Below are 21,693 nucleotides of genomic sequence, written 5' to 3' on the forward strand. Positions count from 1 at the left end.
AATGGTGTGGTCAAAGAACAAATAAGCTCCCCAAACAAACAACAAACCCAAGGAAAGAACAAGGTACTCAATTTGGGAAGTGGTGCCAAAAGAATTGAGGTCCCAGCTGGGTTTGCTCTCTATGGGTGCATCATCAGTAACATTTGTAAAGGGCTTACTCTGGGCAGGGGCCATTCCTAGTGCTTTATCTCTGCTAACAGGCTGTTGTATTTCTGATAGCTCCCAGGTGGTACCAATGCTGCTGGTCTGAGTAGCACACTTCGAGCAGCAAGGTGCTGGGCACCTTCCATTTGCTCTTGCAGAAACTTCCCACCCTGCTTTGAGCCTGGGGTGGCTGTGTGGACTATATCACTCAATCCTCCCAAAAACCCCACTTAGGAGGTACTAGTATAATCATCACCACTTTATAGATGAGCAAATTGAGTCAAGAGAGGTTAAGTAACTTGCCTAAGGCCACCCAGCAGTCTGTGATGGGGCTGAGGTGTGAGCTCAGGCAAGTGGGCTCCAAGGTTGTGCTTGTACGCATTAAACTAAGCTGCCTTTTGGCCTCACAGCAGTCTGCCAGTGAATTGTGTGGTGGGACATCCTGAATTAGGAGTCAAGACACCTGGACTCAGACCGTCGCTCTGTACTTTCATGTCATTTGACTCTGAATAAATCACCTCGCCTCTCTCTGAGCCTTAAATTTCCTCATCTGTCTACCTTGCAATGTTGTCATGAGAGTGGAAGGAGATGATACATGAAAAATAAAGTCTAGTAGTTCATGGTACGTATAAATGCTCAATAAATGACAGCCCTCACCATTATCTGGGGCTTGAACCCATGTTTTGTAGAGCCATCCTTCTTTTCTCGGCAGCTGAGCCTGTATCAGGAAGCATTCCAATCTGGTAAACTGATCCGAGACAGTATGAGTTGTAATCCGTGTCTGTTTTCTAATCTGACCGCAGATCTTAATTGTGTTGAACATCCAGACAGAGGCCAAAAGGCACAGCTCCAGGCCTTTCCCTCACACCTGCCTTCTAGTACCAACCAGCAGACTGTTCTGTGGGTGGAGTCACCTCCCACCAGTCTGGTGTCCTCAGCAGGTTGTCTTGTGTGGGAGCTGCTTGGCGTGGCTCACTCCAAACCCATCCCCCTCCTGGAGTCCCGGGGGAGATGTTCATGGAAGGCCCCTTTCCTCCAGGGAGGCTGTGAGTCAACAAGGATGGAAGGTTAAATTCTACCTGTATCGGAGACACCCAACTTGTTCGAGGCCCTTTCCGTACTCTGTGTCTCAGGTTCCCCATCTTTAAAATGAGAGAATCAGGCCACATTTATGCCTCTTAACTTTTTTGGTTGTGGTCCCCTTGACAATAGAGAATATTTGATAAAAAAAAAAAAAACTTTGGACCAGCTTCCCAGATGTTAAAAAAAAAAAAAAATACAGCTTACTCACTCTGTCCTTCTATGGGAGATTCAAAACTATTCATTTCCCCAAATTTCCCTCCCAGCAGAGGGAGCTCCACATTAACCTAAAATATGGTTTCAAATCTCTGATATCATTTTTACCATTCAGGTATCCATGTAAACATTACTTCCTCAGAGAAGCCTTCCTAAAACCCTCAACTAAACCAGGTTTTAGCGCCCTGTAATTCTTCAAAACACTTAACCACAACTCTAGTAAGATACCTTTTTTTAAATTTTTTTTTTATTTTTAATTTTTTTCTTCTTAACGCCTATCCATTATTGAGAGACAGAGAGAGACAGAGCATGAACATGGGAGGAGCAGAGAGAGGAGGAGACACAGACTCCGAAGCAGGCTCCAGGCTCTGAGCTGTCAGCACAGAGCCTTGCATGGGGCTCAAACCCACGAACTGTGAGATCATGACCTGAGCCAAAGTCGGACGCTTAACCGACTGAGCCACCCAGGCACCCCGTAAGACACCTTTTTAATATTTGCACTCTATTCCATTGCACTCCAAGCACCATGATGTTGAAAATATGCCTTGTGACAAAGAGTCTCTCCTTGATCAAACCCTAGCCAGGCTCCTCTGAGCCCACTTCTCAACCAAGCCTTAACTTTGGCCTATGAAGGTGACGGACTGAAGACAGATAATTTTATACATCTACCTCCCTTCATATTAAAAATTTAAACATTAACAGAGTTTTTAACAGCTCAAGGCTGCACTCTCAAGATGACCCTAGCACCCCCCTGCTTAAGTATCTGCCTCAGAAAACTCAAGGCTGTCCAAAGAATTTACTATTTGTCATAGCTGATACCTGTCAGTCCCTGACCACCCTTTCGTAGAGAACTTACTAAGAAGGGCTTGCAGTTATAAATCCTTTCTCTGTCCCTGTGAGATGTATGTGTATCTCCTACAATTCAAGAGTGTCTTTCTCAAGGACTGAAAGCCATTCCTTTACAATGTAATCAGGAAGGATAGGGCCTCTGTCTCTGTGTGAGAATAGAATCCTAACTTTGATATTTGCCAGCCACAGACACAGCTGGCATTATCAGCATTTATGCTGATTACTCCTTTGTCATTTTTCACTTCCCTGACCCTTTTTAAAATGCCCAGTCATTCTGTGCAAATCAAAGTTGAATCCATTCATGCTGGGCCCTCTTCCCTATTGGGATAACATGCTACTGCTTAAAATCTATCCTTACCACTTTAAGTAGTGTCTAGTTTTGTTTCTCTTTGACACTTGATCGTTATAGTGTGCCTGGACTCTAGCATGGTGCCTGGCACTATAGTCGATTCTCAATAAATGTTTTCCTGAATTAAAAAACTTGGCTAAAACCAGCCATTTGTTCTAGTTATCTATCGCCGAGTAACAAACCATCCCAAAACTTAATGGTGTGAAACAACAACCATCTTATCGTGCTCCTGGATTCTGTGGGTCAAGAATTTGAAAAGGGCACCTCTCTTCTCCATTCCATGACATCTGGGGCCACAGATGAAGTGACCTGAATGGTTAGCATCCTGGAACCACTTCCAAGATGGCTTCTTCACTCACCTGCCTTATGACTGGGCTGTCTGGGCCAGCGGAAGTTTGGGTGCAGCCGGCACTGTTGGCTAGATTGTCCACCTGGGGCTTCTCCAGCATGACAACACCAAGATAGGGATTTCTTCCCTGGCAGCTCAAGCTGCACGAACAGTGATCCTATGAACAAGGTGGAAGCTTCACAGCTGGCTTCTCGCTCCTAGCCAGTGAAGTCAAGGAGCTTCACTTCTACCATAATCTAATAGTTGAAGCAGTTACAAGTCTGCCCTGATTCAAGGCAAGGGAGTGTTGAATAATTTGCAGCCTTGTTTTAAAACCACCACACTATCAGAGCCAGATGTGGGAGGAATTCTTGTGCAATTAATTCTGTTATCACTCAGGATTAGATTTGGCTGCATAGGACAACACACACACACACACACACACACACACACACACACACACACACACACAGAAACAGTGGCATAAACAATATAGAAGTTGATTTCTCCCTCACATAAGCAAAGCCTGGAAGGAGGTTGTCAGGACTGGTTCAGTGTTCACAGTGTTAGGGTTCTTTCTGCCATGTTGTTTAACCACTCTGAGTGGTTTTACTGCATGATTCACGATGGTTGCTTGAGCTCTGGTCTTCATAGCCACAATCCAGCGAGCAGGAAGAAGCAAGGGTAAGGGAGTTTCATTTAGGGAGATTACTCAGAAGCGCCATCTGACAATACCACTTATCCCCCATTGGCTACACTCTCAGTCATATGGCCATGCCTGGCTGCAAAGGAGGCTGGGAATTCTAGTCTTTATTTTGGAAGACCATGGGCCCAGAGAAACAAGCAAACGTCTCAGGGGTTCCATTGTTAAGAAAGGAGAGGAGAATGCATATTGGCAGACATCCACAGGTTTCTGCCACACCTTTTTAGTCCATTTTATTTCCTGTTCTGCCACTGACCTTCTGTGGGCTTGGACAACACACTTTCTGTGGTGTTGTTACCAGTTCGTCTGGTAATTAGGGAGGAGGGTGCTGTAGTCTCAGAAGGCAGCTCAAAGCATTCGGCAGATAAAAGTGTCAATGCTCTGGTTTTAGGGAAGAGAACTGGAGCCTCAGTCAGCCTCTTTTTCCTTTCCTGGGTGGTCTCCCAGGGTTTCTGGGAGCCAGATTTTTGAAAACTCCCCTATTAGGAGATTTCAAGGCCACTGAGGCCCTTTCAGGAACAAGGCCTGAAGAATTCGTGTTTGTCACATTATGGGAGTAACTCCTCCCTGCACTTAACCGGGTTATACCTTCCATCAGACACCTCCCCAGCAAGTTCAAAGAGATGCCTACAGAAGTGAGTGTGAGATACAAAGCCAGCCATTAATTGAGCACTTTCTGTGTGTCTGACTCTATGCCAAGTTCTGCGATCATGAAGTGACCACAGCTCATACTCTAAGTCCCTTACATTCTTTTTGTTACAAGGCTAGGGGTAAATTAAACACGACCCAATGTACTAGGCATTGTAACAAAGTGTGAGGGTGTTACGGACTGAATCGAGTCCCTCAACAAGATATGTTGAAGTCCTAATCCTTGGTACCTATGAATATGACCTTATTTGGTCTTGACAGACATAATCAAGATGAGGTCATCAGAGTGAGCCCAGATCCGATGTGACTGGTGCCGATGTGACTGGTGATGTGACACATCAGAAGAATGACAATGGAGGCAGAGGTTGAAGCAATGCCTCGATCAGCCAAGCAATGCCAAGGATTTCAAGCAACACCAGAAACTAAGAGAAATGTATGGAATGGGTTCTCCCTAGAGCGTTCAGAGAAAGCATGGCCTTGCTGATAGGACTAATTGATTTTGGGCTTCTAGCCTCCAGAATGGAGAGGGAATCCATTTCTGTTGTTTTCAGCCACCCAGATTGTGGTACTTTGTTATGGCAGCCCTAGGAAACTAATAGAGGTGGTCAATTTGATGTGTCAGCTTAGTTGGGTTTTAATCCCAAGTTATTCACTCAAACACTAACTTAGAAGTTGCCATGAAAATATTTTGTAAATATAATTAACATCTACAATCAGTTGACTTTAACTAATGGAGATTATGTAGGTGGGCCTGATTCAATCAGTTGAAAGGCCTTAAGAGCAGAACTGAGGTTGCCTTGCAAAAGAAGAAATTCTGCCTGTGGACTGCAGCTTCAGCTCATGTCAGAGAGTTTCAACCTTCCCTCCTGATGGCCTGCCCTACAGATTTGGGACTTGCTTAACCAGCCCCTGCAGTTGTGTAAGCCAATTCCTTGCAATAAATCTCTTACTATATCCCCTCCTGGTTCTGTTTCTCTGGTGGAACCCTGACTAATAACAAAAGGGTGATGCAATCATGAAACGCATTTGTCTAAAATGTGTTGCTGGAGGCTTCACAGAAAATGTGGCTTTTGGCAGGGCCTTGAAATGTAGATAGGAGTTTGCCAGGTGGGGAAGGGCATTTCAAGCTGGGAGAACAGCATGTGTTACAAAGGTGTGGCATGGTGGAGTGCCTGGGTGGCTCAGTCGGTTGAGCCTCCAACTTCGGCTCAGGTCATGATCTCACAGTCTGAGTTCGAGCCCTGTGTTGGGCTCTGTGCTGACAGCTCCGAGCCTGGAGCCTGCTTCAGATTCCTGTGTCTCCCTCTCTCTCTGCCCCTCCCCCGCTCACGCTCTGTTTCTTTCTCTCTCTCTTTCTCTCAAAAATAAATAAATATTAAAAAAAAATTTACACAGGTGTGGAATGGTGAAGGCCCTCTCCCTCAGTGGCATGGAGACAGGCTTTGCATTTCAGCATTTATACTGGAGGCCAGGGGTATTCCTATTTTTTATTCCTCTTAGTTCTTTTTATTTATTTTTTATGTTTTTAATTGAGATAGAACTTTCATAAGTCAAATGCATATTTATGACTTTTGTAATAAATGTTTTATTTTAGAGAGAGCATGAGCTGGGGAGAGGGGCAGAGGAGGGAGAGAGAGAGAACCTCAAGCAGACTTCACGCTTAGTGTGGAGCCCAGGGCTCCATCCCACGCCTCTGGGATCATGACCTAAGCCTAAATCAAGAGTCAGAGGCTCAAAGGACTGAGCCACCCACGTGCCCAGATGACTTTGGGGCACGTGTATATATATATATTGCATATATATATATATATATTGCATATATATATATTGCATATATATATATATAGCATATATATATATATGCAATATGTATATATATATATATATGCATATATGTATCTCCATGTAATCACCACCAAAATCTAGCCATGAACCAGGGCAGGGATTAGGGTGAGTGAGGCCTGTGAGGTGAGCTGTGCAAACACAGGGTCAGGTTCTGTCTGCTTTATTTAAAATTTTGATGTTTTGTTCATCGTGGATTTTTTGCTTTCATTTTGATTTTCAAAAGTATTTTTTATTTTTGATTGCTGATTCTTTTTGGCCCAACCTATAATTTCTTGCCTAGGAGAGAGCCAAGACTCACTCTAGTCTTGACCCTGTTAAATATTTTCAGCACCCAAGTGGCTCCTTCATTTCTTCAATCCCCTCAAAGGAAACCTCTGGCCAAGGTCAGGGGGTATTTAACAGGAACAGATGACCTGGGATGTGTGCGATCATATTATGGGTGCCTATGCATGTGTTTCTCTGAGGGGGTTCATTCCTTTGATCAGTTTCTTGGAGGCCTTTGTAAAGTTAGGGATAAAACAAAGATAGACTAACAGGGAACCAGGGGAAAGTTTGCTATTCACCGAATCTAAACAGTATTATGTCTTTGGTCGGGCCTGCAGGCCTCAGTGACACAAAATCACTGTGCCTCAGTCCCATCATCTGTCAAACGGAGTTGATAATCCTACTACCCCTGTGACTGGACTGCATAAGGGCCAGATGAGATAAGGGCAGTAAAATTCGTAGCACCCTGCAGAGTGCATTCAGCCAACATTTACTGAGCGCTTATGAAGTGCTAGGCGCTGAGCTGAGGGTTTTACGACCGTCACCTTTTTCCTAATGCTTACAGCCCAACGAGGAAGGTGGTGCGAGTCTCGGCCTGTCCGCGGGGGGACAGAGTGAAGACCAGCCATCCTCCACGGCGCGGGCTGGGCTGAAAGGGGGCGGCGCGCAGGTGGGGCGGGCCGGGGGCGGGGCGGGGTGGCGCGGCGCCGCGGTTCCGGGATCCGGGTCCGGGTCTGCGCCGCCGCTCCCGGCGAGCGGAGCGCTGGCCCCAGCTGGCGGGCGCATGTGGGGGCGTGCAGCGCGGAGGCTCTGCCCGCTGGGGCTGCGGCGCGGCCGGAAGGCGCTGCTGGCGCTGCTGGTGCTGCTGGCGCTGGCCGGGCTGGGCTCCGTGCTACGGGCGCGGCGCGGGGCCAGGGCGGCCGAGCCGGGACCCCCGCGCACCCCACGCCCGGGGCGGCGCGACCCGGTCCTGCCGCGGCCGCCGGTGCCCAGCGACGCTCTGGGCGCGCGGGGCGAGGCGGTGCGGCTGCAGCTGCAGGGCGAGGAGCTGCGGCTGCAAGAGGAGAGCGTGCGGGTGCACCAGATCAACATCTACCTTAGCGACCGCATCTCGCTGCACCGCCGCCTGCCCGAGCGCTGGAACCCGCTGTGAGTCCGCAGGTGGCGGGGGGAACACTGCCCGCGGAGTCCCCGGGACTCAGTTTAGGCATCTGTGAAGTGGCGGGGTGGAAATGGGGTGTCGAAATACCTGGGGATCGCGCGTCTTATTCTTTCTCGGAAAGTGGGCAGTGGAAGGGGTCATCTGGGTTGGGGCGAAGCAAGAAAGTTTTAAAAAAAAGAAAATAGAATAATCTCAGAAATTGACGAATCTCTTACTGGGCGGTCTCTCCCTCCTAAGAAGGTCTGTCATTCGGCTCTGAAAAAGTGGGGGAGGGTCAGGGCCAAGCAGACAGGTGTGAGACCCCCTTTGGGTGCTCTTCCTGGTTTCCCAGCACCTTCCCCCCCACCCCAGTCCAGCCCTGCCTGCATGTCCCTTCCTTGGTGAAACTAAGGACTCCTAGGGTTTGAGATCCTCTCTCCATTCACTTATCAGTGTGTGTCAGGCCCATGAATGAACCAGGAGGGGAGGGCGCCCCAGCAGGAGTGGTGAAAGGTCGCTGGAAGGCCAAGTCCGAAGCTTCCCTCTCATTGGGAGCTGGATTCCTGAGCTTTAGGCAAAGGAGGGCAGGAAGGAGGCGCTGGTGGGAAGGGCTCCTTCTGGCTGCGATGCAGCTCAGCTCACTCCTGTGGGTGGTGCAGGCCCCGAGCTTGTGCAGTGGGAGGCCTAATTCCTGCCTGAGCTGCTGGCCCGGTGGGTTGTGCCCACTGCCTAGGTGAGAAGGGAGCAAGCTGGCAGAAGGTCAGACCTCCTGGCCTTCTCTCTCCTTTCCTCCATCGGTGGGGATCTTCTAGGTCCCCACTTGAGCCCTGTTCTTAAAGACTTGGAGGAAAAGAGGGCTCAGAGAGGGGGTCCCAAGAGGAGCCAGTGGAGCAGTCTGTGTGAGCACCAGGCACCTGCCACCCTTTCCTGCTCCCCTAAATTCCTGCCTTGGAGGTGTGGCAAAGATCTCAGGTGTCAGGACAAGTGACTCACCCCACAGCTGGAAAGTGGGGGATGTGACCCTCATGGCCTCTTTGGCATTGTGCTAATTTCAGGATTTGGGGATCCGTGAATCCTTGGCCAGAGAAAGCATGAGTGCCTGCTCCAGGAGCTGCTAAACCCGCCCCCCCCCCCCCCCCCCCCCCCGCCCCGACCTTGGCAGAATTGGGAGGGACTCACACTTCACTGTCTTCCCTATTTTCCGGTATCTGTTCGTGTCTAGCCTCATGCTTTCCCCTGAGGCATCTTCACTGTTAATCTTTTTGGTAGAACTTTGTTAGTGTTGGTAGCAGTTCCCCCCACTTTCCCTATCTGCAAAATAAGGAATGCGTAGAAATAACACCACCTAGGAATTAATAAAACATTGAACACACTGTGTACTCAATTCTTATTAGTTTTTCTTCCCTTCCCTGTTGCCAACAATGTCCTCAGGAGGTTGTTTTTAAGAGGCATGCAGGGATTGGTTGTAAAGTTTTTTTTGTTGTTTTTTTTTTCCGGGTTCCAACTTCCTTTATTGTCCCAGGTTGAGAAATCTCTTTCAAACACTGTGGATGACCTGTGGGGCTTATGGTATCCTTGTCTCCATGGTGACAGAGCTGCCCTGTGTCCTATCAGGATTTGCGTATAGATCCTGCTGTTGCATTGACTCTGGGAAGTTAATACAAGCCCAGCGTGATAAGGAGTGTGAATGCCTCCTGCCTTTAATTCTTACAGCAAGGCCTATTGGATTATTCTTGTCTAGCTGGAGAGAAAGGTGAGCTTGATCTGTGTTAGACTCAGCCAGGGAGGCCTGGAGGCATAACTTCTGCCCTCCAGGTCAGGGTCTTTGATGGAGACTCACTTTTACTATAGTTCATACAAAGGTGAGGACCTAATCAGGGTCTTGAGTTTTAGCCTGAGAAACCAGAATAGCAGAATATAAATTTACAGTTGGAGTCAGGGTGGGTGTGGGGGAGTCCTTTGAGATTTTAACTGATAAGCAGGGGGGTGGTTAAGATCCTTGAATGTCACTGAGGGAGAGGCTGAGTGAACATCCTGTCTAACAGAGGCAAAGCCGTGCCCCCAAGGTAACATGCAGATCTGGGGCAGAGCTTATCTAGAACCCAGATTTTTTTTTTAAGTTTTTTTTATTTATTTTGAGAAAGAGAGCACAAGTGGGAGAGGGTCAGAGAGAGAGGAAGAGAGGGAATCCCAAGCAGGCCCCACACTGTCAGCACAGAGCCAGACCTAGGACTGGAACCCACAAACCGTGAGATCATAGCCTGAGCCAAAATCAATAGCTGGATGTTTAACTGACTGAGCCACCCAGGCGCCCCTAGAGCCCAGATCTTTTACTCCCTCCTCCCTTTTGGGGTGCAGACAATTATTTATCTATTTATTTTAATTATAAAAGCAATACATGTTCACTCTAGAAATTTTAGCGTGTACAGGGAACCAAAAAAAAAAAAAAATCTTCCATAAACCTACAACCCCAGGAGAACCACTGCTAACATTTTGCTGTGTATCCTTTTGGACTTTTCCAGGTATAGAAATAGATTTTGAAAAATATACCCATGGGTATGTGAACGAGAACATATTCAAACATGAGTATGTACATAGGCTCACACATGGTTGTGACTGAAATCTTTACACTACGTGGATGAAGTTGTTCCCATTGCAAGGAGTTGGGAACTACTAAGGGATCCGGCCTGGTTCTTCTCGGCGTCTGCAAGCTGTGATACTGCGTCTGCTCTCTTGGACAGGCCAAAGGGCTAGAGACACTTCAGTGTTGGCTCTAAGTCTTTGAGACTTGGTGTAGACCCCAGCTCTTCTGTGAGTCTGGTAATTCATGTGCCAGTGGATTAGAACACAGCTTTATTTCTGTTAGTTATAGCACGGAATCGAGGAGGAGGAGGAGAAGGAGGAGAAGGAACAGAATGACCAGGAATCCTTACGTGGTGGGATAGTAAGGGCAGGGTTTGCAAAACTCACAAACACGGTCTCCTCTGAGCCGAGCAAGGAGGTGGAACTTTCACTCTGAGATGGCAGCAGGCCAAAGTGGGGAGCCAGGAAGCTGGATTTGTGGCGTTGGGGAACTTTGAAACGTATTGATGCCAGGGACCTTCCCCAGAACAATTAATTAGAATTTCTGTAGGTAGCACCTAGGCTGAGGCTGATGTACACCTAGGGCTGAAAGCTACTGTCTTAGGGCCTGTGGGTTTTTTACTCAGAAGATGAAAAGTGAGTGCTTTTGAGCAAGGGGGAGAATGCCAGAATTAGACAAAGTGGGGATTCAAAACAGGTCAGGTGCCAGTGAAACCAGTGATGACATCACAGTCAGTTGTAAGGTGTGTCACAAGCGATGGTTGCTAATGTTGTACCAATATTGGCAAAGAGTTTTAGTTTTTTATAGCCCAGAGAAGCGTTGAGATAATCACTATAATGCCATTCTCATTTATAGTCTGACCTATTGAGCAGGAGGAAAAGGTGGAGTGACGGTGCGCTTGGGGCTGTGCATTTCCACATTTCCATGGCACATGGACGGGGATGTCACATGTGAACATCAGCCATTCTCTGCTGTAGCTGAAGAATTTTGAGCTGCTGATTAGGCAACAATACATAGGTGTTCCGTGAACGCTTGCTCTGGTTTTAGCCTTATTAGTGCTATAATTGCAGATGTGTGTCTGAGTTCAGGGATCAGGACTTGGGTGCTGGGATGGTGAAGAGTTTCAGAATCGCTCGAAATAGGCAATTCAGCTAAAGAGAGTGTGCTTGATGGGATTGGCAGGAGGGAGTTGGTTAAGAGTTCTCTTTTTGCAGAGCGGTAGCCTGCTTGACCGTTCTCATAACAACATCGTCTTTGGAACAGCATCACGCATAGTGTGGAGATTAGGCTAATGCTTCTTTGCTTCCCCAACAAAGTTGTAAACTGCAGGTTATTCCGTTAATTTTTACCAGACCCATCTTGTGGTTGTCAGAGTAACATCCTTTCTTTGAATCGGTGCTTTAAGTCTGGAGAACGTGTTCAGTTTTAGTTAGTATCTTCATGATACCTTTTTCCATCCTTTTACTGTCATTGATTCTATGTCCGAATGTTGTAGGCCTGTCTCTAAGTAGCGTGTTGCTGCATTTTGTATGGTCATTAAAGAGAAAATCCAGACTGACGGTCTTTTTACTGGACATTTATGTCCTCATATATTTCACGTGCTTACAGGATACTTAAGGCTTGATTATTTTGATCATGCCATCTTATTTTATGCTTTCTAATTGTTTTTCTTTTTCTGTGCTTTTTTCCTTTTTTTCTTTTAACACTATTCTTTCAGTTGATAGAGGTTTTTTCTCTACCCTTCTCATTCCACTTTTTCTTCTCTACTAATTTGGCAATTATACTGTTTATTTCTTTTATTATTATTATTTTACATTTATTTATTTTTGAGAGACAGAGTGAGACAGCACAAGTGGAGGAGGGGCAGAGAGAGAAAGAGACAGAATCTGAAGCAGGCTACAGGCTCTGAGCAAGCATTCAGCACAGAGCCCGATGCGGGGCTTAAACCCACGAATGGTGAGATCATGACCTGAGCTGAAGTTGGACACTTAACTGACTCAGTCACCCGGGTGCCTCAGTTATACTGTTTATTTCTAATCTTTGGTGGTAAACTTGAAAGTACATATTCAGCTCAGCAGGATCTAAAGTCTTTGGTGATCTAAAGTCACTGCTGTGAGATGTCTATACTGAGTTAAATTTGCCTGTCATTCTTATTTCTTTGTCATTTATATGAGGGCGTCTTTTATTTATTCAAGCATGTTAAGCATACTTATTTTATGCTTTGTGTCTGATAGCTCTAATATCGAGATTTGTATTTTCATGTTGTTCCTGGACCCTGAGGACTTTATTTCCTTTTCTATAAGCTGAGCCATGCATTTAAAAGAGTTTTTTTAAGGGCGCCTGGGTGGCTCAGTTGGTTGAGCAGCTGACTCTTGATTTCGGCTCAGGTCATAATCCCTGGATTGTGGGATCGAGTCCCACATTGGGCTCCGTGCTCAGCATGGAGCCTGCTTAAGATAATGAATCTCTCTTGGGGCGCCTGGGTGGCTCAGTCGGTTGAGCGTCCGACTTCGGCTCAGGTCACGATCTCGCGGTCCGTGAGTTCGAGCCCCGCGTCAGGCTCTGGGCTAATGGCTCAGAGCCTGGAGCCTGCTTCCGATTCTGTGTCTCCCTCTCTCTCTGCCCCTCCCCCGTTCATGCTCTGTCTCTGTCTCAAAAATAAATAAATGTTAAAAAAAAAAAATTAAAAAAAAAAAAAAAAGATAATCTCTCTCTCTCTCTCTCTCTCTCTCTCTCTCTCTCCCCCTCTCCTTCTACCCCTCTCCCCTACTCGTGTGCTCTCCCTCTGGCTTTCTCATAATGAATAAATAAATAAACAAGATTTTTAAGAAGTATTTTATCAAAAATTTTTTCCAACAGGGTTTCCCCAGACATTTTAATCTTCCAGATTGTCCGGAGTGGAAGTCTTACATTCACTTAAAAAAAAAAACAACAAAAAAACACAAAACCTACTTCCTCTATTAGTCATAGTTCATTTGGTTGAAAATAACTGTAAACCCAGTGCAAAATGCGAACTGACTTGAATATAAAAGAAAATATATTGGCTTCTATCACAGGAAAATCTGGGTTTGGGACTAGGTTCAGATTATTCTGGGCCCTGGATTCAGGGACTCAACTGGTGTCATCAGGCAAAAAATGTTCATTGGTCAGGCCTGGGGCATGTGACCTTCCCAGAGGGGTGTGTGTATACACACGTGTGTGCGCATGTGTGTGTGTTCAGCCTTGCGCAGACCACATGGCCTGCGAGTCTGGGAGACATGGTTCATGAAAGGGAACTCAAAGTGCAGGAATGTGAAGAAAGGAGAAAGGATTCTGGGCAGGCAGAACCCACCAAGGTGCACTGTGACCTCCTTGGCCTGTTCTGCAACAGATAAGGATTTTCATTTTTTCAAAAGACTTTTATGTGATAACCTGAATATAAAGATAAAGGAAGATGAGGAGGCATTTACTGCACCCATTCATTCGCATCTGTATAATACGTAATCATATGTTATGCTAGCAGAGTTTATGGAAGTCCCTGCCCAACTGGGTTGCTGGGAAGGGAAAGTGGAATAATGCTTGTAAAATCCTTAGCACACTGCTTACCATGTAGTCAGCGCTCAATACATGTTATTATTATTACCAGGTACAGTACAAGGCATGAAGAAAATACAGCAAAAACCACAATTCACCCCCTGCCCTTACAAGACACATGGATTATACCAGAATGTTAAAGAAAGGATGGCTTGCTATGATTTAGCAGTGAATTTGACTCTGAGCTTCCTTTTGTCCCTTAGGCAAAAGTGGAACCCTAAGGCATGGATGCATAGCTGTTCTTGTCTAACTAGAGGATGCTCTGCTTTTGGTTGGGAGGAGAATGAGAAATGCCACATAATTCTTTTCTATCCCTTCATAGCACCTGGGATGGGGAAGGGCACATAGAGGTTTTCAATAATTTTTTTTTTTGGTTAATTGACTTAAAATGAAAAATTGGAGAACTGAAGTAAAGACTTAGTTAATTCACAGTTCTAGAAGGCTAGACCTGTACATTTATAAAAGTCATTCAAATTGCTTTGATCATGCAATGAAGGAAAATTGCATATTTTTTTCAGCAGTATTTGTTTTGCAATCTGAACTTTTGGAACCTTGCTTTGAAAAAAGGGAAAAGGGAAAGCGTTTTTCCTGGAAACAAACTTAGACCTTCCAGAAGGATATATTGAACATTCACGAAGGACGATGCCTGTAAGGTATGTTTAAAGAAAGGAGGAGAAACTATACCAGGCCAAGAAAAAAGGAGCGGTCAGAATATGAAATTACTGCTCGATGAGGACATTTGCTATGTGTTACTAAAGAAATATGATCCAGCCTTTTAAAATTAATCTTCTTTGGGGCATGTGGGTGAAGCATCTAACTCTTGATTTCGGCTCAGATCACGACCTCACAGTCTGTAAGTTCGGGCCCCTCCTTGGGCTCTGCACTGATAGTGTGGAGGCTGCTTGGGATTCTCTCTCTCCCTCTCTCTCTCTGCCCCTCCCCCCACTCTCTCGTGCCCTCTTTTTCAAAAATAAATAAATAGAATTTTAAAAAAAGAAGAAGAAAATAATGTTAATGGTGCAAAGGTTATATCCAAGGGCTAAGCTGATTCTGATTCCAAAAATAGGTAACTCAAGCTTAGTGGCCCTGACACAGGCCCTCTCCTACCTCACTCTTCCTGCTTCCACCAAAACAGCTGCTCTCCTGCAGATATATGTTGTAACAAATAGACAACATATATACGTATATAAAATATTAATAGGTGTATCTGCATTTTAAAAGCCCCTGACTAGTAGACACGGCTCATGGAGAGGCTATGTCGTGCCGAGCCACAGCCTGCTAGAAGCTTTAGAAAGAATTAATTGCTTATACTCCATAAAAAAAAAATGTGTTTCTGTGCAACCTAAAAATAAAGATTTTTTTATCCAAAAAAAAAAAAAAAAAGCTAAAATTTAGTTCCAAATGTATATAGGTCCGAGGAGAAATGAATGGAAAGAAGGACAGTAAAGTTAGGTTTTCAAAACTGAGGTTTATTCAATGTAAACAGTGGTCCTTTAGTATAAAATCACATCCTTAACCGTTGGTATTAAAATGGCTTTCTTCCCATGATAAGAATAAGTAGGAAGGTAGAAAGATATCCGCTTGACCAAATAATGCTGGGACCAGATGTCAGTCCCTCCTCGGTGTTTTTGTTTATATGTTTCTGCTGCTCTGCAAAACCCCAAAGCCCAAGGCCACTGTTCTAGAATGTCCAGGTACTCTATATGTGTCCCTTCAAATCATAAGAGCACTGGCTACATTTGGCACTATTACTCAGAGCTTCAAAATGTTCCTCTTCTTTTTAATATCATGTCATAATACATCTAAGAATTTCTCACCTGAGGGAATAATCAGAGATAACCCAGAAGGACGCTTGTAGTAACAATCTTTCTCTGTAACATTATTTATAATAGCAAAAAGCTGTAAATAATTCCAAAGGTCCGACAAGAAAACGTGAAATGTAGTGCAGGTTCATGAAGGAATGCTACAAAGACCATCCAAAACCCGTTCTCAGAGACTCTTTTAACAATACAGAAGAATAACTGCACTATCATATTAAATCAAAAAAGCAGGGTACAGATCTATAAACAGCAGTGTGTGTGAGCATGTGCTCACACACAAACAATAAACAATAGAAAGAAATATGCCAAAAATGTTAACAATGGAGATCTCTGAGCAGTGGGCTTATTGCTGATTCTTACTTTATATCTTCCTGCATTCTAAAATTACTCACAATGAACATGCATCATTTTTATATTCACAAAGAAATATTATTTTTTTTAAGTTTATTTATGTATTCTGAGAGAGAGAGAGAGAGAGAGAGAGAGAGAGCAAGCTGGGGAGGGGCAGAGAGAGAGAGGGAGAGCCTGACATGGGGCTTGATCCCACGAACTGTGAGGTTATGACCTGAGCTGAAACCAAGAGTCAGACACTTAACTGACTGAGCCATCCAGGGGCCCCCTTTTTCTTCTTAATTTATTACACTTTTAATTTTGAAAAATTCAAAGCTAGAGAAAATTTGTAAGAATAGCAGAACAGACTCCTGTACGTCCTTCCCCTAGATCCATTCATTATTTTGCCCCATTTACTTAATTTTTCTCTCTATGTGTGCTATATACTATTACACACATTTGAGAGTAAGTTTTAGCAATAATACCTTTTAGCCTTTGTTCCTTCGGCACGCATTTTCTAAGGACAGGGACATTCTCTCATGATACCATGATGTAGTTCTCAAATTAAGAAAGTTTATACAATACTGGATTTTTCCAACTGTGCCAACTTTTGGAGCAGCTTTATTTTTCCTGGACCTTGTATCTAATTGAGAATCAAGGGCGACATTTAGTTGTTGTGTCTCTTTAGCCCTGTCTCTGTCTCTTAGGACACTGGCATTTTAGCATTTTTTTTTAAAAGTACAGGCTTACTGGTTTATAAAACATCTCTCTCTGTTGGGCTTGGCTGAAAGTTTCCTTGTGATTTATTTCAGCATAGGCCGTACCATAAACTTAGTGACTTGAAACAACAATAAACATTTGTGATTTCACATAATCTCTGGGGGCCAGGGATTCGGGAGTGGCTTAGCTGGGTGGTTCTGGCTCTGGATCTCCCATGACATCGCAATCCAAATGCTGCCTGGGGATTTCATCATCTCAAGGCCTGATTGGGCCTGGAAGATCTGCTTTCAAGAGGGCTTATCCCATGCCGGAAAGTTGGGGCTGGCTGTTGGCTGGAGGCCTCGGTCCCTCGCCACAGAGACCTCTCACAGGATGCTTGAGTCTACTCGCGTCACTGCATGGAACTGGCTTTCCCCAGGATGGATGGTCCATGGGAGGGAACAAAGAGGGAACCTCAGTGTCTTAGGGCCTGGTGTTGGAAGACACGTACTGTCACACTTCTGCATTCTATCCCTGCGTGGCGGTTTTCAAATATATCCACACATTCTTGGCAATCATCCCCTTCAAAGGATGGAGCCTGCCTCTCCTCCCCTTGAGTGTGGGCTGGACTCCCCTCTGTGGAGCACAGTGCTAAGTAGTAACCACTTCTGTGAATCAGAAGCCCTTGGCGTCCAAGGATTCGCGTCCCGCTGCTCGGGCTGCTGGGGATGCCCTGTCGTCGCTTTAGGACACCAGAGCTGTTATGCTTCCAGCCTCAGCTGACTTTGACTCAAGCGTGTAGAGCAGGGCCTGCAAACGCAGCACGAGTGAGAATGTGAGTGTGGTTGAGAAGAGCCGGCCTCTAACAGAGTCTCCCGGATACGCCTGTTCATGTGGAGGGTCCTCCCAGTGACAGCAGAGCTCTCTGCAGAGACTGCCCTGGAGTTTAGGAAGAGGGCCTGGAGCAAGACCCTGGGAGGGAGGACAGGGAGGGAGGAGGGCGAGGCAGGGAGGTGTGGTGCAGGGCTCTTCATTTGATCAGATGGCCCACCTGAGCGTCCGGCTGGGGGCAAGCCACAACCCCACGACTGGGCCTCTGGACATGAGGACCCCGGCCAGGTACGTGCTCACAGGCATTCTGTGAACCGCCCAAGTTATCCCACTTCTCTGAGCCTGGCCTTCCAAGCGGGAACAATACATGCCAACACTGAAAGTGGTTTTGAGAGTTAAATGAAGTAGGACATTTCATTAATTTTAAGTCTTTTTTTTTTTTTTTTTTTTTTTTTTCATATTGAAGCATCTCTGAGATTTGGAGGTATCTTAAAATCAACGCATCCTCCAGTTAGGATAAGCAACACTTGTCCTTAGAGGTTCTTAAAAGAATGGTGTGTGTTCCAAACATTGGCATCTTTAATTTTTATGAAATATTGCAGGCTGGAGATATGGTAGCAGTAAAGAATTGGTAACTTCTTAAGACGTCTCAGTTGTATTGTGTTTTATTATGAAAAAAAAAGGCGTCCTTATATCTTAGATAGATTGAAATATTCATGGATGCTGTGATATTCTGGGTTTTGCTTTAAACTAGTCTGGGATGGGGTGCCTGGGTGGCTCAGTCAGTTATGCATCTGACTCTTGATCTCGGCCCAGGTCATGATCTCACAACTCATGGGATAGCTGAGTGTGGAGCCTGCATGAGATTCTCTCTCTCCCTCTCTCTAAAACACAAAAAAAACCAAAACAAAAAACCCTAGTCTGGTGAGGGCATAGATGAATCAAGATACACCATGCATTGAGAATTATTGATGTTGGGCAAAAGGTCCCAGGAGTTCCTTATAATGTTTGAAAAAATTCATGATGAAACAAAAGGAGAAAAACCACAAGAAATAAAGTGGATACATAAAGGGCTTTTTCTCTGCTTTTTTGCATTATTCAGGTCTCCTCCTCAATGTCACCTCCTCTAAGAGGCCCTCCCTGATTACCTGTTCTGTGGTTGCTCCGTTTCCCCCTTCCCACTGCCCTCCACAGTTGCTCTGTTTTGCACCCTGCTTTTCTTTATAGCACCATTACTTTCTGAAATTACTGATACATTTGCTTATTTGATCATTGTCCCCTTGAATGTAAGCCTAGAGGCTTTTTTTTTTAATCCACCTAGTAGGTGATCAGGAAATATTTGGTGACTGACGGGTAAGGGCCCACTGACGTGTTGCCTGGTACCGGCAGTTGGCTGATCTAGCTTTACTCCTCCTCATCCTGCTTGGTTCTGCGTCCCTTTGACGTGCTGCACAGCCTGCTGTGAGGTCTTCCCTTTCTGCCCAGGCCGGCTGGCTGGTCTTCAAGCATGTACGCTCTTCTCGCATTGCCAGCCCCGCATTCCAGCCCAGTCTTGTGGGTGCCCCTCTGGGGTTCTGTTCCTCCCCTCTCTTGCCATTTCCTATGGAAGGTCTCCAGGCACGGCCCAGTCCCTGGGATGACATTGGGAGTTTCTCGTGAGCCACTCTGAGAAGAGAGTTCTCTGTCAACTAGGGAAACTCCTTAGGAAGTAGCTGGAAACCCTACTAAAGAAAGAGGAAACTTACTGGTTCCTATCACCGCCAGTCAAGGCACATGCCCCCACCCCCACCGGGAGGCCACAGAGTGGGGCAAGGGGCGGGGTGGGTACTGGGAGGGGGGTGGTCAGTGTCCTCGATGCAGCCCTTCTGGACTGTTTACACATTCTAGCAGTGGCTCTGGTTTCTGCACACACCACCTTTGTAAGCATCGTTGCTGCCCGGGTAACGTGCTGGAGAGGGCAGTGAGATGCCAGTGAGCAGCCAGAGCGCTGTGACTGACACCTGCTGGACCAGAGGCGCGTGTGTGGGCAAGGCGCCTGAGGAGCATCCAGAAGCGAGCAGTTGCCCCCACAGGCTGTCCCAGGGAGAGGATGGGGCTGAGCTGTTCTCGAAAGAGGACAGAGAGTTTGCCAGGTAGAGAAATGAGGAAAGGGCGTTCCAGGCAGAGGGCACGGTCTGAGCACAGGCCTGGCAGTGGAATCAGAAGGGAGAGGACCCACGAGAGAGGTGCTGAGGAGGGGGAGGTGGCCATCGTCCTCCCTTCTGAGTCTGCTTAGCTCGTATGTTGCTCAAATCTGAAATTTGCTTTAAAGCCTCAGAATAGTGTCCCACGGTTCAAGCTTCTTGGTGTCACTTTAGAACCTTTCTTAGACTCCGCTGGGGCTCCTAGAGGAACACTGGGGTCTCTGGAAGATCCCAGCAGATTATTTTCCATTCCCTAGGAGGAGGTGTCAGGACTGTGTCCTGTGTCCCCTTCACACCTCCATCCCTAGGACCAGCCTGGGCCTGGTACACACAGTCAGCTGCGGATTCTCGATTCCCTGAAGCTATGTTGTATTTGCAGGTGCAAAGAGAAGAAATATGATTATGACAAGTTGCCCACGACATCTGTTGTCATAGCGTTTTATAATGAAGCCTGGTCAACTCTCCTCCGGACAGTTTACAGTGTCCTCGAGACGTCCCCAGACATGCTGCTAGAAGAAGTCATCCTCGTAGATGACTACAGTGACAGAGGTAAGCCCTCCACATGAGCTCTTGGAGGGGCCTGGCTTCCCAGAGCAGTGCCTGGGAGGCAAGAGTGCGGCTCAGGAGGGGTGGAATGGGCCCCAGGAGGACAGGCTTTCTGTGTCTCCATGTGCCCCGCCCCTGCCAGGAGCTCGGAGCCTGCTGGGATGCAGGTGTGTGGACAGAGGGCTCTACCACATGGTGCTACAGGAGACAGAGCACTCAGGAAGAATGACTGACCTTAGTCTTGAAGTAGTTTGTGGGCAGCAAAGGTGGAGAGAGGGTGTTTTAAGTGGAGGCATAGAATGTGGAAAGCCTCTGAGGCACAGTGTTGCATGATAGGCTCTGCAGGTAGTTCCGGAAGGACGGAGGACCAGCAGGCGGAGGAGAGGTATGAGACACGGGGAAGGGTGCAGGCGTTACACGTGAGGCCGAGGCGTCAGGACTTTGTCCTGAGGGCGGGGAGAACAAAGCAGGACTTTTTTTTTTTTTAATTTATGTTTATTTTTTTGAGAGAGAGAGAGAGAGAGCAAGCAAGCCAGGGAGGGGCAGAGAGGGAGGGAAAGAGAAATCCCAAGCAGGCTCCACACTGTCAGCACAGAGCTTGACGTGGGGCTCGAACTCACGAACCATGAGATCATGACCTGAGCCAAAACCAAGAGTTGGCTGTTTAACTGACTGAGCCAGCCAGGCGCCCCTATGGCAGGGTTTTAAACAGGAGAGCAGTTTTGCCCTTTGAGGGATCCCTCTAGGCTGTGGGTGGAGAACGGTGTACAGGGGAGCTCTGCAGGGAGGCCGGGGGCTGTAGAGGCGGCCCAGGTGAGAGATGGAGGCTGGGAGTCTGGTGGTAGTTGAGGGAAGGGGAGGAGGAGGAGGGGTGTTAGAGACATGGCATCTGGGGGACCTGCAGGCCCTTGGAATGGGTTTCTGGGTGAATGGTGGTGCTGTCCCAGAGCTAGATAAGCCACCCAGGGCAGGAGTGACAGGTCTGGGAAAGGAAGTGGGGCATTTGGCTTTGGATTTGTTAAGTTTGAGATGAGATCGAAAAGGGGCAGCCCAGATAGGAGAAGAACTGAATCCAGGGAGAGGTGTTCCATTGAGAGAGTGACCCATATCCCTATAGGCCTGACCGGTGACCTGGGGTCCAGCAATTCACCTGCAGTCCAGAGTTGGCACTCCATTTATTCAGCGAACATATTTTGAGCTTCCACCTTTGTGCCAGGCACCATTCTAGGCACCGGGGATTCTGTGGGAAACAAGTCCCTGCTCTCGTAAAACTCACATTCTAATGGGTGGAGAGGTGGGTGGGGATGGTCAATGAACATGTAAAGAATAATACACGATGACAGGACACAATACAAAATAGCATAGCATAATATAGCAATATAGCAGGTGGACTACAGCAAGGGACAAAGTGCTGTGAAATAAAAGAGCAGGAGAATAAGGGGAGCTTGGGGATGGACCCTCCTCTAGCCTGGTGGAGGGCAGGAAGCCTCCCTGAGGAAGTGGTTTTAAGCCAAAAGCTAGGATGTAAAGGAGGCAGCCCAGTGGCCCCAGTTGCAGGAA

The 21,693-nt window shown here is 46.6% G+C and overlaps 1 protein-coding gene across 1 annotated transcript in view; it reads left to right on the forward strand.

Annotated features, from left to right (window-relative positions):
- Positions 1–7,142: 7,142 nt before the first annotated feature.
- Positions 7,143–21,693, forward strand: part of GALNT12 (polypeptide N-acetylgalactosaminyltransferase 12) — a 37,111-nt gene continuing 22,560 nt past the window's right edge. The window contains exons 1-2 of the mRNA XM_019454369.2: positions 7,143–7,575; positions 19,967–20,136. Coding sequence (XP_019309914.2) covers positions 7,211–7,575; positions 19,967–20,136 — 535 coding nt within the window. The 5' untranslated portion in view covers positions 7,143–7,210. The remainder of the gene's footprint in view (positions 7,576–19,966; positions 20,137–21,693) is intronic.

The sequence above is a fragment of the Panthera pardus genome, unplaced genomic scaffold (genome assembly GCF_024362965.1).
Source record: "Panthera pardus isolate Hobbes unplaced genomic scaffold, ASM2436296v1 HiC_scaffold_20, whole genome shotgun sequence".
Lineage (NCBI taxonomy): Eukaryota > Metazoa > Chordata > Mammalia > Carnivora > Felidae > Panthera > Panthera pardus.